Here is a 17549-nt window from a genome sequence, read left to right as displayed (position 1 = left end):
ACCCATTAATGGCTACTCTTTTTTTTTTTTTTTGGTTGTGTGTGTAATCTTGTGCTTGGATATGAAACTGATGAAAACCTTGTACTTTGTTGAGTTTTTGGAGTTTCCAGATTCCACAAGAGGTTGGATAGATGTCGCATTCAGGCAAAGACAACAATGTGGTACGCCTAAGTTAATGTTATTTGTTACTATTTCTCAAGCCTGTTGTAAAATTTTAAAAATGTGATGTTGCATGGACTTACTGTGTGTTCTTGAGGAACTATTGTATTTCTAAGCTACTTGCTCCAAGCGGCAATAATATTACAAGGTAAAGAGAGAGATAAAAGTAGATCCATTCAAGGAGATCTTAGAAGTAGAAAGAAAGATGCAATGGTCGTACTTTCTTTACATCATGTGATGCTTGGAAGCACATGAAATATTTAACACAAGAGGATGTAAACTTAGAAAGAATGAAGAACGACATGCTTTTTGTTTCCCGCTTGTGCACGTTAGAAAATGACTAAAGCTACCTCTAACTTTAACTTCTTGAGAGCAACATATATATTTACTTGTATCATTCTCATGGAATGAAAGCTTTTATTTGATGTTTGTATTACTAGATTAACACTTTGAGGTTGCATATATGGTTTCTTGGAGAAATTAAAATCAAAAGTGGTAGCATATTGGTATTGCTTCACACCTCTGTGGAAATAGAGACAATTGTGGAATAGAATCGTAACTCTAACATGTGTGTAAGGCGACGTTATCAAAGGCAATTGTGCAAAAGAGTAATGAGGTCTACTGGAGCTTTAAGCTTAAATATATAATACGATTTTAATAAGGAAGCAAACAAAAATAATTAGAATCGAAGAATAATAACTATATGTACAAAGGAATTAATTGTTTTTTTCACATTTAAGTGAATTTTATCATCTAGTGTTGCCTATTAAAGACCACACCCATTTGTAGTAAGGTATACACCTTAGTGTCTTGATGACCGCATTGATGTACCAACTAAGCAAAATGCGGCGCTCAACCTATTTTTCGCTAAACTTTAGAGCTTAACCACACCTTTAATAAATCTTTGGCAACACAGGTATGTGCATACACTTTGCTTTAGCTAATGCTTAAAGTAATTTTAGTCATTCGCTCTTTAGAGTAAACTTGATGTTTCCAACTCAAGAATTCAAGTGCTTATTTTCATTAACAGAGAATCAAATTGAATTGGAAGTCATAAGTTTTGTTAAGAATCTAAGTAACACATTTAGTAGTGGTGGCTCTCAAATGTTGAGTACTCTTCTAGATGATGGAAAAACATTTTTACAAATTGTCCATATATACCAAACCATCCATTTTTATATAGAATTCCACTTGGAGTATAATATGTTTGATATTTCTTTTATATCATATATGAATTTTAGTAGGCAAGATATGTGTAAGCTAATTGGGTACCATCATTATTAATCTATCAAAAGGAAAAGAAAACATAATATCTAACTTTTGGCATTTGTTAAGTGTCCTATGGGTAAAAGAAATGGACTAGTTTTGGAGAATCCTCACCTCATGACGTAGTTATTGGGGTTGTGTTATGTGTAGGTTCATTTTGTTACTATGATAGTAGAGTCATATCCATCCATATTTTGGTTTATCTACTAGCTCTCAAATTGTATTGTTTATGTTCAATAATAAGGTATAATTTTCTAGTTTTGGACACCATAAGTGAATAAGTTTTGGGAACCACCAACAAAGTAGAAGGTATGACAAGCGAAGAGGAGAGGAGAAAAAAAGAAAAAGGAAAAGGAAAGAAGGAAAAATGTGGTAAATTTTTCTTTATTTTTTCTCTCATGCTCTTTAAAAGAGTGCATCTCATTCTCTATGTCGGGTGGCAATAATACCGCTTCAAAATAGTATAGGGGGTTAATGAGACCCCACTATAGTTAAAAGGTCGTAATGAGCAAAAGCAAACTACTTTTAGGGTAATCTTATGTATATATTGTTGACGTGTCTAACTATCTTATTAAAGAGAACAAATTATATTTACTTATTTATGTTTTCAACACGCCTCGTCATGTGCAAGCATGAACCATGCACATGCTTTTTGATAATGGGTTGTAGTGAGGCTTGAGTTCACCGCCTCTATATGCGCTAATACCATGTTGAATTGTGTAACCATCTCATCTAAAAGTTTAAGATGTTAGATAAATAACACTTTATTTACTTATTTATGTATAACATATGATGCAAGAAAAAATAATGATAGGGACAAACAACGGTTCTTTTGAATAGAGTATTAAAATAACTAGAATAAGTGAAAAATATGAAGTATCGCGAAAGTCAAATTAAAAAATCATTTTTAAATTTGTGATTCAGATGCAAAGATGGAGTTTAAGCTTCTAGTTCGAGTGTAGTGTCTATACTAAATTGATAGGTTTTTATTTCCTATTTGACAGAGTTTCCTTAACAATTAATATTTCGTATTGACAACAACAATTTTATTAATTATTGTGACTGTTTCAACGTTGAGCTCATGCATGATAAGTTACAAGCTTTAGTGGCTATTATTGCCTTGGTGCCTGTACTGAAGTTTCGCCTAAGCGAGACAAAGTGTCCAGTTGCATGCACTGCACTTAATTTCAAGGTTTGGAGTGGAGTTCCAATATTCTTCAGGCAAGTCAAATTAGGAACCTAATTGAAGAATAGTATTTTTTATAACCAACCCAGTGGTTTGGGCTTGGGACTTCCATGTTGGAGGTCTCAAGTTCAAAACCCCTTGCCAGCGAAAGCAAGGGGTTTGCCTTCTGGGTCGAGCTCATCGCACCGGGCTTTCCTAGTGCGGGTTACCTCTCATATGTGGTTTGCGAGCTATTGCATAGGAGCGGGGTTTTTACCCTGTGCGCACCCAAAGGGTAGCAGCTGTGGGTTTCCCTTGTCATAAAAAAAATTAAAAAAAATAACCAAGCATGATTAATGACTCCATGCTACTGATCCTTTTTAGGAGAATTGATTTAATCATAATTTGACCAAATTCTACTACGAAAATGATTATTTGGATAGTTGTCTAGCTTCTTAGAACGTTTCTCTCCCATTTTCTTCTTTCTGCCATTCTATTTAATTTTCTTAGTCGTTCCTCAATTGGGTGAACATTGGTTAAGAAAAGGTTTTACACACCCATCAATTTTTAGACCTAGACCAATGTTTTTGCAATCAGATTTACATCTTAATATGTTTATCTACTTCAAATTAGCAAAGTGATCATTGAATAAATTGGATGTAATTATGTGGTTGTGTTGTTTAAAGAGTAAACGAATTTGTAGCTTTCTCATATGGGATTCAAGATGTTGTTTCCTTGGATGTTTTTCTTACTAGTTCAACAGATAGAAGCTAAATCTAGTAATCTCAAATGATCTTCTCAAGTATGGAGAACTTATCTTGGTAGACCTAGTTATTAGTGGTGATAACTAAATAAAAAGAGAAAAATTGACAATCCTACGAAAAAATGGCATACTATGACCAACACAGTCAAAATAAAGTATTTGAATAGTTCATTATATTAAGTTGACAAAAAGTTTTTTATAAAATAATTTTTTAATAAGTGTTTAGATTAATAGTTTTAAGTACGAAAAGGTGGAGAGAACTTTTGAAGGTGCAGAGATGATGAATTTTATTAAGGTAAGGAGAAGCCTCCTATCCATTATTTTCTCTTGGTGCAACCATAAAGTCTCATGTTGTGTAGAAGATTAGGTGATTTTCGTAGAAAACCATATATTTTATAGGGTTTTCCGTTAGGTACACTTCTTGTATTCAAATGCCTTTTGACCCAAACATTAATGAAATTATTTACCTTGTGAAAAGAAAGTGTAAAAATAGAAAATTTAGTAAGGCATTACATCACATATGAGATACGAACGTAAGTTAACTTATTAACTTGAATGCTTGGATAGAGAATTTTCCATTCTAGGAAAGCCCTTTTTAGATTGATACAAAAGAAAATAGATAAATATTATTAAAGAAAAGAGAGTGCAAGAATCAACATTTATTATTGATGAGTTGCAAGTCTTACTTGGTTCACAAATTATTTTCCTATTTAAGTCTTGCAAGTCTCAGCAACAGTTTCCTTGAGTGAAACTGGAAATGGTTGAAGAGTTTAGATCTAAAGCTTATCGTTCCTGTATGATGTATTCTTCATTCCAAATGTGTTAGATCATTTATGTGTCACTTGAAGTGATGATGACATGTAACAATGTGGATATGATTTTGTGTCTCTGTAGACTTCTGAAATCATGAGAAGACAATACCCAAAGAACTGATACAACAATATACCTAGAGAACTACTGATAAAAAAATTAATTCTTTTTTTGATATGATATCAGAACTGGTGGTAAGATTAGTACATTAATTTGATCCTGAGAATGTATCACTGGGTAATGTTGTTGTTGGATCCTGAGAATATCGGTTGATAGCTGTACTAGTATAAAAAGACTAGTAAGTGAAGATATTAGTGTCTTCTGTTGAGTACATATATGAGTTTCATCATTTTTAGTAGACTTTGGTGCTATAAATGGTATAGAATTATTTAAACAAGTGATATTGAGTCAACACATGTCTAGACTAGACTACTTTTATTATTGCCTTTCATAACTAACTAGTTCAAAGCTGTAGTTCCTCAATAACTGATCTTTCTCAATAAAATCTGGTTTGTCCTCTCAACAAACGTGGGCTTATTGAAAAATGTAAATCATTTCTACACTCTTTTGAATTATATTGACTCCTTGCAACTGGAAAGAGCTATAGTCATACACATTCTATTGTTTTAGCACCATCTTAGTGCTGATATTTTTATTAATAAAATTTACGTATCTAAAAAGTGGGCGTATTTAATATCATTCTGGTTTGGAATGACAATTTTATGGTTTCTGCATTCAATTGTGCGTTTTCTTATCGAGTTACTTCACCTGCCCTTCCATCAAAACATGGATGCACACATCGATGGCATGGTGTGCATAATCATGTATGATATTTGATTGAATATTTGCTAAAATAATATTGTATAGTAATGTTTATGACTATATAATAAATGCAGACTCTTTGCTTATATACGTGATTTTGCATTGCAATATGCCATTCTATTAACATTAAGTAATGATGTCTATATAATAATGTTTATGATTGTATAATAAATACAGACCCTTTGCTTATTTACGTGATTTTGCATTACAATATGCCATTCTATTTACATCAAGTAATGATGAATTCTTAACTTTTTTTTTGAAGGCCCAACTGCCCGAAGGAGTAACACCATTTATGCATATTACTCAAAATGAATTTATATGGCGAAAGTGAGTTCAAATCCTTTCTTTGTTTCTTTTAATGATGACTTTCCTGCCAGTTAATTGCATTCTTTCTTTTGATAATCCTTAAACTTTGAAGTTCATTTTCATACATTTGTTGCTTATACTTCAGAATTATTGTTACGTTGTCTGCAATTGTGAGTACCACTTGGATGACATATTGGTTATGGTTGAAACAGTTAGTTTGCGTATCTAAGATCTGGATACAATAACTATGCAAAAAAGATTGGTTATTGCATTATGTTAACATTACCATTTTTTTTAAAAAAAGAGATTGGTTATTGCCATTGCTTTCACTTTTAAGATAAAGCTTTAAAAAACCACTAATAAAAAAAGAGATTAAACTTCGATAAACATTGTATCTTTTTCCATGTTGTGCCAAGGATGTCATGGGAGTATGAATTCAATGACAAGAAAATGAGTAAACAAGAAATTTGAATTGCGGATTGTGATTATCTGGTCAAGCTTAAAAGGAAGAACTTTTTGTGAATTGAAACTAATGTTGAATAATGCTTATGTTTCATTTTTTTTCTTTGTTCTATAAGATGAGATACAAAAAATTAGTTTCTTTTTGTGAAAGAGAAATAAGTTCTTGTTTCATTCCTTAGAAAGTTTTTGTGTCCTACTTCTTATTATGTAGTTTATAGCATTTTGACTTCCAAAACTAAAGCTTCTAAATGATACATACCTTGATTAGTTGACTTTGAGTTGGAGTTGAATGGTTTTCAATTATCATTGATCTTGGCTTTAGGTAGTCATTTTTAATTGCAATTTTCTTATGTCTTACAGGTATAAGAAACCGAGAGAAGAGGATATTGTTATATGTGAATGCAAGTATGATGCAAGTGATCCTAATAGTGCATGTGTAGGAAGATGTTTGAATTTATTAACAAACATTGAATGTACACCGGAATACTGTCTGTGTGGTGACACTTGCATAAATCAGGTAAATTAGATAATTCTCTTAATTAGTTGAACGTTACTCTGTTGTTTCTCTTTATTACTATACTTTTAGAGTGGTCTTATCGATTTCTAAATTTACAACACATTTTATGGATAGTGCACCAAATTTGTGATACAATCATGCGTTGAGAAAGAGTGGAAGTAGTGGTATTTTAGAACTTTTATGATAAGCTCAAAAAAGTCCTGTCATGCTATTACCTTTCCTAATTATTATTATTTTTAAAAAAAATTCCAACTTTGATCAATGATATGGGCAAAAGTACAAATTTGAGTTTGACATCCCAAACTTTGACATGATAAAGGGTAATAACAGTGTAGGACTGTTCTACTAAGTACCACCAGAAAAGGGGGAGAGGGGGTGTCCAAATTGGCAGGTTACATTGATTTAGTGCTAAAGGTTGGGAAATCCCATCTATCCATACTAGAGAGACCTCAAACTTGCTTAGGAAGGATAAAAAAAGAGTTGAAGAGAACACCTAAAAAAGCCATGACTCAAGTTGGCGATTTTTTCAGCAGGTTTATTAGCCTCCCTAAAGCAATGACTAATATGGTAACCATGCTCTTCAATTAATTTCCTGGCATTGATCTTCCACGGTGGGTCCCATTCTATTTTAATACATCTAGTTAACAGCATGGAGTCTGTTTCAACCCAGACATTAGAGAAGCCTCTATTAGCACATCATTAAAGGCCATAAAGAAGAACTGCCATTTCTGCGATGTTACTCGTGCCAGGTTCCAATTGATGCAGTAAGCAAACACAAGGTTTCCCAATGAGTTTCGGATCAGACCACCTCCACCACAACGTCCTTGAATGCAACTACCATCATTGTTGAGTTTTACATACATATTAGGAGGTCTTATCCACTTAACTATGGTAGTGGTTCGTGGTGAATTTTGGCATCCAAAATGTAGTGTATAAATATGTTAGCTACAATGTTAGCTTTGCCAAATTTCTTCTTAGTAATCTGCACAATGGTAAAAAAAATGTTAGCTTTAGATCTGTATACAGAAGGCTTAATAGCATCAAATTCGTTAGAGCATCTTTCTCTCCATATCTCCCAACAAATTATTGGGGGGTAGAGCATGAATAACAAAATTAGAAATGGGATTCTTTATTACAGTATTCCACTAATTGAGGATGCGGATTTTAAGAGTCCTATGGGTGAGTCTCACTCCCAGTGGACTTGCGATATCATACCACACTTTTCTAGCATGTTCGCCCTAACATAATAGGTGATTCACTGTTTCCAAGTTGTTGTTCTCATTAGTTGCAACACAACAATGACATCCCTGGATAATATTGTTGCCCTACTTAGCCACATTCTCATCAGTAGGAAGCCTGCTATAAATAGCTCTCCATGTAAAGAAAGCCATATTAAATGTAATGCTATTATTCCAGATCCTGTTGGTGGCATTGTTGTGGTTTCTTTTCTTTCTAATAATATCCCAACCAGAGTGGAGAGTGAAGTGGCCAGAATTGGTGTTTTCCCAGATAGCTTTTGTCATTTGTGAGATCGTTGAGAATAATCCCCAAGTTGATGATATTGTTCTTTAGATCATTCGGGAGCTCTACTTGGAGCAAATTCCAGTTCCATTCAACATTACTAGTAAGAGCAATATTTATCTTGATAGAGATGTAGAGCAAGTGCAAGGGTCCTAGAGATGACCATTTATCAAACCAAAAATCAACATCTCCTCTTCCAACCTTCAAGTAAATATGTTGCTCCGCCAATGACTTAACTTCACAGATGACTTTCCAATTTTGAGAGTTGCTAGAGGACCATTGAGTCTTTATAAGGTATTGATTCTCAAGGTAATTAGCCTTCATGTAATCTCCCCAAAGAGAAGAAGAGGTTCTTAGGTTCCACCATAGCTTAGCCTTGAAGTCCATACAAACATCTGAAATTTTCATAAAATTAGCACCACCTTATTCAAAGGGGTAGCTCAAATTACCCCATACAATCCAGTGATGCTTTCCCCCATAATCATTTCCAGACCAAAAGATTTTTTTCAATGAGCTCAAGGGTACCTTAAGGAGGGTTGGTAGCACTCAGAAGATGAGTAGGGAGAGCTAGTATAATATGTCTTATTAAGGTAGCTCTTCCTCCAAAAGATTGCAATTTGCTGTGCCAACCTCTAATTTTATTAGTAACCTTATTGACAATGTCTGAGTAAGCCAATTTCTTCTTTCCAATGATAAGAGGACACCCAAGTTACTTTATGGGAAATTCTTGATATGTCATGCTAGTGTATCTTTTCAGTCTATTGATGATGATAAGACTAAATTTGGATTTCAGGAAGAAGCTACTCTTGTTCTTGTTGATCTGTTGACCTGATATTTGCTCATACCTGTCCACAATGTCAGTGATTAGTTTGATAGATCTCTTGCTACCATTGAAAAAAGTAATGGTGTTATCAGCAGAAGTTAAATGATTAGTTTTAGGACTATTATTGCACATATAAAAACTCTTGTAAGCAGCGTGATTATGCAGATTGTTAAGCATTTGAGACAACAATTCAACGCTCAAAATGAAGAGGAAGGGGGAAAGAGGATCTCCTTACCTCAAACCCTTAGAAGAGTTAAAGAAACCATGATGACCTCCATTTACCACTATAGAATACCATTTGTTGGAGATATAATTATGGAAAAGGTAAAACCAATGCTCAGAGAAACCAAGATGCCTAAGAACAAGGCAGAGGTAAGTCTAGGAGACTTTGTCATAAGCTTTATTCATATCTAGTTTCATCACTACATTGCCCCCTCTGTTAGGTTTGCCAATATCACTAATAGGAGCACTATCGAGATCTAGAGAGAATACACAATCCTGAAGTTCTTTGAGTGTTGGAAGGGTGCACAACATGTCATTGCCCTCTTTTGTGATGCACCTATGAAGAATATTAAGGGAGCTATAATCAGGGTTAGTATTGTCAAAAGTAAAGAGATTCTTGTAAAATCTGATAGCCCCTTCATCAATTTTGTCTTTTCCTTTTTGGCAGTTGTTGTGTTCATCCATAATTTTCCTAATGTTCGACCTTTTTCTCCTGTCTCTGATGATGTTTAGAAAATATGCCATGTTGGAATCTCCTTCAAGCCATTTGACCGTAGATTTCTGTTTGAGGATAGACTTTTGAAGCTTGAGAAATCTAGTGAATTCGGCCTTGAGCCTAGAGAGATCTCTCTTGTTATCTCCGGTGTTTTTGGTTACACTGTTGTCTTCAAGAGCTTGAATTTGGCTTTCAAGTCTCTTAGGTTTTTCGTAGAGGTCCCCAAAAGCCTGTCTAGACCAAGTACTCATAGCTTTGCAAGTCTTGTTGATTTTCTGGTGAAGGATATACAGGGGGTTCCTATTGACTTCTTCATTCCAAGAGTTTTGAACTATATCCAAGAAGTCAGAGTGATCCTCCTATATATTCAAGAATTCGAAGTATTTGATAGTGGGAGGAGTATCATTATTCATCTTAACCAAAAGTAGAGCATGGTCCGAGCACGTTCTGGATAAGTGAGTAAAATTAGTAGCATTATACATATCATACCATAAAGAGTTATAGACAAGTCTATCCAATCATCCCCAAATAGTGTTAGGGGGGTCTCAATTATCGCACCAAGGATATTTAGAACCTGAGAAACCTGCATCTTGAAGACCACACTCATTAAGGCATTCAATGAAATAAAGAGTTTTGTCGAAGTTTGCTTTTAGTTACTGCAGTAACTTTTAGCAAAATAAGTTATTTAGTTTGAATAAATTTGAATTTTGAATTTTAGTTAGTTTGTTTATGTTGTTGAGATATTTTAGGTTGTTTAAATTTTAAATTATGCAAATTATGTGTTTTATGTTGGCTATTTAAAGCCCCTCAATGTTTAATAAAATTATTGAAAGCTAGTGAAAGTCATTTCATTCCATTGAGAGAAATTTTCAACCTTTTTGTGCTGCCCCATTTTTACAAAACACTAACATTGGTATCAAGAGCTTCATTGATCTTAAAGGATCTGTGAAATCTTCCAAAGAACTACCGTACATTTTTAACTCGTAAGGGCTACCTTTTTAACCCATCGGGGCTACCCATTTTAACCCATCAAGGCTACCTTTTCAACCAGTGCTTTTTTCAACGCACATGCTTTTCAAAATCAGTTTTTAACCAAAATAATGGCAAGCAACAATCTCTCTTTGAATGCCTCACAAATTTTCATAGACGAAAACTATCAAATTTGGTTTGTGAGAATAAAATCATATTTTGAAATATATGTGATATGTGAGGTTGTGATGAAAGAAAAACCCTTACAACCTCACTCTGCAAATCATACCAAAGTTCAGATTAAAGCACTTTCAAAAAGACTTCTACACAATGCAATGTCGTCGCATGTGTTTTTGAAGAGCAAAATCAAAACAAGAAAAAGAAAAAAGAAGAAATTTTGCAAGTTTAAAAACAATGAAAACAATCCAGCATCAACTACCAAAGCAAAAATTGAGGAGAAACATTTTTTTCAATTGCAGTAACTAAAGCAAAGGAGGAGTGTTGAAGTTTACTTTTAGTTACTGCAGTAACTTTTAGCAAAATAAGTTATTTAGTTTGAATAAATTTGAATTTTAAATTTTAGTTAGTTTGTTTATGTTGTTGAGATATTTTAGGTTGTTTAAATTTTAAATTATGCAAATTATGTGTTTTATGTTGGCTATTTAAACCCCTCAATGCTTAATAAAATTATTGAAAGCTATTGAAAGTCATTTCAATCCATTGACAGAAATTTTCAACCTTTTTGTGATGCCCATTTTTAAAAAACACCAACAAGTTTCTTCCATTTTATGAAGTCTTCAACCAAATTTCTCATCACTGGATACCACCACATTAAAGTCGCTTGTTGCTCCCCAACGGTCTTGGATAATGTTTGCTATAACTCTCAATTCTGCCCATAGATTTTTCCTAAGCTCTGTCCATTTGGCATAGATAACTGAAAGGAAAAAAATTTGGTCAACATTATGAATAACTTTGAGAAAAACATGTTGCTCCCAATCATGAATGACCTCATCATCAATGTCATTCAAGTACCAAAGGATCCAGATTTTGTTAGAACTGTTGTTGTAGGACTGATGAAAACCAAGGTTTCTTCTAAATTTATCCATTTTATCACAAGCAACCATAGGTTCTTGTAGGCAGAGGAGAGGAAAATGAAATTGTTGTTTAAAGAGGAGTAATCTTTTCAAGGAACCGTTGGATCTTATTCCCCTAATATTCCATGATACGAAGCTAACCATTGGAAACATTAGTTGTAGGGGTTATTTGATTTTGAATATTGGTTGTGGAAACTTTGATGGTAATGTTGGAGCATCCTCCCGGATTGGAGGGGTTCCTTGGAGGTAGGTTGTGCTTGGTTGTTGTGTCCAGAGAATCCATAGGGGGTATTCAATCGATGAATATCTCATCTCATGATCCCTGGTAGCCTCACCATAGCCTCACCATAGCCTCACCGTCCGATTTAGAGGAGGTGAGATCATCTTCAAAACATTCCATGAACATATCACAGTCTCCACCTCTAATGGTGAGGGACTTGGTGAAGAAATTTAAAAGTTGATTACTTCATTTTACAAATTTTGTAACAATATCTCTTGATATTATATTTCTTTGACAAAAGTGACAATCAATCTCAACGTGCTTAGTCCTCTCATGAAATATTGGATTTGATGCGAGATAAAGGTGCGCTAGATTATCACACACAAGTTACATCCGATCAATTTCTTCAACTTTTAGTTATCTCATCAACTGTTTGATCCAAACTAGCTCACAGGTTGCTACAACCATTGCTCGATATTTTTCTTCTATACTAGATCGAGCAACCACACTCTATTTCTTACTCTTCCACGACACCAAATTACCTTGCACTAAAACACAATATTCAGATGTAATACATCTATCTGATGGTGATCCTGCCCAATTAACTTCTGTATATCCAATGATATGCTTGTAACCTTGATCCTCAAACAGTAGTCCTTTACTTGAAACGGAGTTTATGTATTGCAGAATACAAACAACTGCATCCCAATGACTTAAGGAGGAAGTCATAAATTGACTTACAACACTTACAGAAAAGAGATGTCAGTTCTAGTCCTATAAACTTTACCCTACAAGGTAGAAAAATCGTTTGTGATAGATCCTCTGCTCAAGTAAATGCCTCAAATCATTGGTAAGAGTATGAACTAGAGTACATTTGGAATGAACAATTACATCATACACAAACAATAATGTTTAGATCTAAACTCTTCAAACTTTTTCCATTTTACCCTAGGGAAATGTCACCGAGACTACAAAGACTAGAATAGAAAAATAAATCTCTAAACTAAGAAAAAATATTAAAATAAAGAAAACAAGATAAGTTCATAGATCTAACTCTTCAATATGTATCTAAATATATCAAATGCAAAAACGAGTGTATTTTCAAAATCCAAAATCAAAAAAGTAAAATAGTACCAAAATTGGCTTTCGAAACGCCCTCGTGCAGTGCATCTGTGTTGATTTTGCTTTTCCTTTCTCGAGCTTTTCTTCTCGATCTTTGCTTTTTCGTTATTCATTGTTATTCTTTTTTATCATATGCTTAAAAGGCTAGACGGCGCAGTACAGTTTGTCTAGGACTAACTTTTTTCGAGAGGTGATCTTCGAAAATCAGTTTTGGCCTAAAAATTGGGGAAATCAAGTCACTTAGTAGAACTAGAAAACTATAAAGAAAGGGAGGCTAAGGTTACGAAGTAAGGTCAGCTGGTTAAGGAAAGCTCAGGTTATGCTAAGTGATTTCATAATCTAGGGTGTTAGCTGCTTGTAATTTAGTTCGGTTTATAAACAAAAAAATGAAATTAAAAATAATTGCTGCTTGTTATTTAGTTCTTTTCGTGTTGAGAATCTTTCTTCACTTAAATTTATCCTTTCATCTAGTGTGAGGAGGAGTTTTTAGTTCCTTATATGTTATTAACTACTTCAATAACTAATAGGAGATTCTACTCGGTGCCGTATTTGAAAAAAGACAGTGAGTGTCATTTGGATTGTTTTGAAGTATTTTCTTGCTGTCCACAGAGATTCCAGAAATGTGAATATGCAAAAACTAAGTTGTTCAGGACTGAAGGGCGTGGTTGGGGTCTTCTAGCTAATGAGAATATAAAGGTAATTCTGTTGAAGCAACCCCCTATTTAAATTCTTTTTGACCATTAGTTTGTATAGCATAGTTTCGGCATATATAAAAAGAGTTCTCTTTTTTTGATCATCACGTGAAGAAAATATTCCAGAACTGAGCCTATCAAATTCGAGCTTACTGTCGAATATCTTAGAGGCCTTTGTGCAGTAACTTTATTTATGGTCTTCTTAATTGTTCCTCTCTCTTCACATTAAAGACCGGACAGTTCATCATTGAATGCTGTGGAGAGGTGATATCATTTGAAGAAGTGAAGAAAAGATCTCAGGCTTATGAATCTCATGGTAAGTTATCAACATTAGAGATGGTTGGTAATACATAAACAAATCACTGCTATAATCTCATATGATTTGTGCAGACCTCAAGGACGTGTACGTAATTTCTGTGGATGGTAATGATTTCATTGACTCCACCCGGAAGGGAAGTTTTGCAAGATTCATAAATCATTCATGGTAAGAGCTGGAACTCCGGTTGTCAAATTGATGAAAAGCGATACGATACATATCTTGGTCAGGCAGTGACATATATTTATGGTTAATTGGTGTTTATTGATAGCACTGATACTGTGTCTTCCTGAATTTCACAGCAGTCCAAATTGTGAAACAACTAAATGGATAGTGTCGGGGGAAACAAGGGTAGGTATATTTGTGAAGCAAGATATATCTGTTGGAATGGAGCTGACATATGAATATAATTTTGAGTGGTACTACGGGGGTGCAAATGTTCGTTGTCTGTGTGGAGCTGCAAACTGTTCCTTATTTTTGGGTGCCAAGTGTCGACGATTCCGGGTAACTTACGTTTCTTATGAATTGTTATATCTGGAATACCCTTTGTAGCATCATATCACATGTTCCTTCTTCCCAGATTTTAGACAACAAACAGAATAATGATTTATGCATATAGATTGAATTTGCTAATCACATGCTACAATCTGCTAGTCACATGTTGTAGTATGGTGTATCCATGTTAAACTCAGTGTGTTGCATTTGAAGCTGAAAAGGAAAGTCGTTCAGGATAAATCTTATTGCTCCGATAAAATGAAAAAGATAAATGCTTATTTCTTATTATGCTTGAATTTATAGCACAACAATTGATGTCTTCTTCTCTTTTTTCATTTATAACATAGTTGTAGTAGATGTCTTCTTCTCTTTTTTCATTTAAAACATAGTTGATCAATGGGACAATAGATGTAAACTGATTGTCACTGTCTTTCAGGATGAGAGCACTGTGTTCTAATCCTGAGACATTGATACACAATCTTAAGATGTTTTGAATTATGACACTGGACATAGATTTCACAGTTCATTTGAGATTGTCTGAAGAGGAACGATAATCCCAGATAACGTAAATAGTAGAACTTAGTAATTCAAATGAAATTTATTAGAAAGAGTGTGGTAGATGTGCTCATATTGGTAAACATAACAAAGAAAGGGGAGGAAAGAGCTACCTCTTGATATATGCTTTCTTCAGTACTCTAAAACATAATAGATGCTTCTAAATTCGATATGAATCTGTCAGTCTCATAGGTTATTCTTTTGTTCCATTTTTTATCTTTGCTCAGAAGTACAACCATGTCTGGGAAGATGGGGATGACAGGTAATGCTCAACTTTGTTTTTTTGTAGTTTGTACAAATCTTAAGACTCTGGTTCTGTTAACTTCATTTGTTTCAGGAGCTCCATTACTTCTACATCTTGATTCTCTATGTAAAAGAGAAACATTAGAGTTGAAGCTTGTATCATTTTGGTTTACTGTTGGATGACTTGACCTTTACTTTCTAACTAAATGATATAATTGAGGTAGTTCACTTATTTATAGCAGTAATAAGAAAAACTTTCAGGTAGAGCTTTATGAGTTTCATCGGAGCAAAATTGTCCATGATATTATAGTTTGAATGCTACAACTTTTACTCATATCCTTCTAATTCTTGGATATTTATTTCAATCGGGCTTTCTCACTGCAGATATATCGTGGATGATCTTCCAGTTTATGACTCAACAGATGATGAATCTACTCTAGTGATCTCTGGAACTAGTGGAGGAAATGAGCACACAAAGATATTGAATGACAGTGAGGGATCTACGTTCAAGTTGGGACCAACTAATAGAGCAGCCAAGAAGTCTCAACGCAAACCCAAGCTGAAGGTCAAATATCTCATTCTTACTTTTATTCCTTGTATTCTCATGTCACGATCCAATTTAGGACCACGACCGGCGCTTAGGAGCTAGTGTTCAAAGCAATGCTTATTGATAGTTAATAGAAAATCAGACAGATTTCCTCCACTTCAGGGCTATCCAAAAATTTCCCCTATCTCAGAATCAACAATAGAATCAATCAATCTCAACCAAACAAGTAATATCTTCACCAGTAGCCATTCGCAACACAATAATATTAAGTCCATCTCCAAATGCGAAAGTGAAGTCCAAGACTAGTCACAAGTCTATAAATGAATACGGAGGGAGTATTACCTTGAGTATTTAGAGTAGTGGTTCAAGTCCAAATATCTGCCAATGTTTCTGAACAGGTACTTCGAAGGAGTTGAAATTGATCAGTGATTCTTTGCAAATATTTGGTTGATGTCTGTAAGGATAGTAGGTAGTCGTGTGTTATTCTCCCCTTCTCATCTTCTCTTCATTTAGTAGTACTTGCATAGTATCTTATTCTTCATTTTTACTACTACTTGTTACTTCAATTACTTTGTTTATCTTGTTGATTATGTTTCTTTGATCTTAACAGCGATTAAAAACTGCTGACCCGGGTTGGAAATATGGGAAAAGAGCAAGCGAGACTAATAAGGCCGCAGTTGAGTGTAACTTTTGTAAAAAAGTTACTAATGGCGGAATCTTTCGTCACAAACAACACCTTATTGGTACTTGCAAGGACGTCTCACGGTGTGAACAATGCCCGGATGCTGTAAGGGAAGAAATGAAGAAATATGTTGATGTAAAGAAGGAACAAAAACGTCAGGCTTTACTTCAAGCGGATGTGACTAATACTAGTGATGATAAAGATGAAGATATGGAAGAAGGTGAAGCTACTGAATAGTCACTTCCTTCAACAGTCATAGAATGCAACAGTTATAGCTAGTTGATGAAGCTGATGAAGATGAGAAATAGATGTTGAACCATTATAAATTTGATTTTGTTTGTCCTATGGTCTGTGGAGGATTTTGTGATAACTACCTTTTAGCTTTTAATGTGAACTTTTGCTTATATTTATTGTCTCCATTTATTTTGCAGATTTTTTGTTGCTTCTGAATTATCAGTAAATCTAATATACCCTTCACTTGGTGGAATTCTCATTTACACAAATTTATTTCCTTGTATTCTCATGGCACGACCCAATTTAGGATCATGACCAGCGCTTAGGGGCTAGTGTTCCAAGCAATTCTTATTGGTATTTTAGAGGAAAAGAATACTACTCATGACACTAATAAAAATGATTAACGTCGCTACTCTAAGAGTTCTAAATTAAAAGTATGTTAGCAAAGAGCTAAACTTGAGGATGCTCACAGTTCAAATAAAAGATAAAAGAAGCTTTTCGTAGAGTAAGGCTGGCAAGGGGACAGGAACGGGGACTGGGGGACGGGACGAAGGGGGAAGGGACGGGACGGGGGACGGTTCTGGGGGGATTTGGGCGGGACNGGATTGGGGGGACCGGAATAAGTCCCATCCCGTCCCACTATATATACGGGATGGGACTGGTTTTGGGGGGACGGGACGGGACGGGACGGGGGATTTTTTATTTTTTATATACTTATTTATTTGTATTGAAATTATATGTTATTGAATAACATTTTTAGTTTATTTGATTTTTTTTCAATAACATTTTTAGCTAATAAATAATGCTTAAGTTAAAATAAATATGTTCTACAGAAAAGTGTACTATTCATAAGTTATTAAACTCCACTCCCCAACGAAGATGTGATATGGGTATCAAAATTGAGGCACATAATTAATTACTCGATTCTTCTTATTATATTAATTGCTCATTTTTCTATACGTCATTTAGAAATTTTAAATAATTTAAAAAATATATTAATTTGTTCTTTATTTTATTTTCTTTTTTGAAACTTTACAACTTATTC

General features: G+C 34.3%; 1 protein-coding gene across 1 annotated transcript; it reads left to right on the top strand.

The window, feature by feature from the left end:
- The first annotated feature begins 2506 nt into the window (after nt 1-2506).
- LOC125877595 (histone-lysine N-methyltransferase ASHH1-like) lies at nt 2507-16507 on the top strand. The gene is made up of 10 exons (XM_049558841.1): nt 2507-2617; nt 5251-5315; nt 6117-6273; nt 13350-13436; nt 13664-13748; nt 13823-13916; nt 14051-14252; nt 15026-15060; nt 15426-15606; nt 16199-16507. Exons 1-10 carry the CDS (start codon nt 2507-2509, stop codon nt 16505-16507), a joined length of 1326 nt encoding a protein of 441 aa, XP_049414798.1.
- Nucleotides 16508-17549: the final 1042 nt, after the last annotated feature.

The sequence above is a fragment of the Solanum stenotomum genome, chromosome 9, assembly GCF_019186545.1.
Source record: "Solanum stenotomum isolate F172 chromosome 9, ASM1918654v1, whole genome shotgun sequence".
NCBI classification, from domain to species: Eukaryota; Viridiplantae; Streptophyta; class Magnoliopsida; order Solanales; family Solanaceae; genus Solanum; species Solanum stenotomum.
This window is presented reverse-complemented; position numbering and strand designations above follow the sequence as displayed.

Bases quoted from the DNA above. Each gene is read 5' to 3' on its own strand.
- LOC125877595 (XM_049558841.1), top strand. From the start codon at position 2,507: ATGCATGATAAGTTACAAGCTTTAGTGGCTATTATTGCCTTGGTGCCT. The intron at 6,274-13,349 runs GTAAATTAGATA...TGCTGTCCACAG, and splicing joins GTGACACTTGCATAAATCAG to AGATTCCAGAAATGTGAATA. The intron at 14,253-15,025 runs GTAACTTACGTT...ATCTTTGCTCAG, and splicing joins CCAAGTGTCGACGATTCCGG to AAGTACAACCATGTCTGGGA.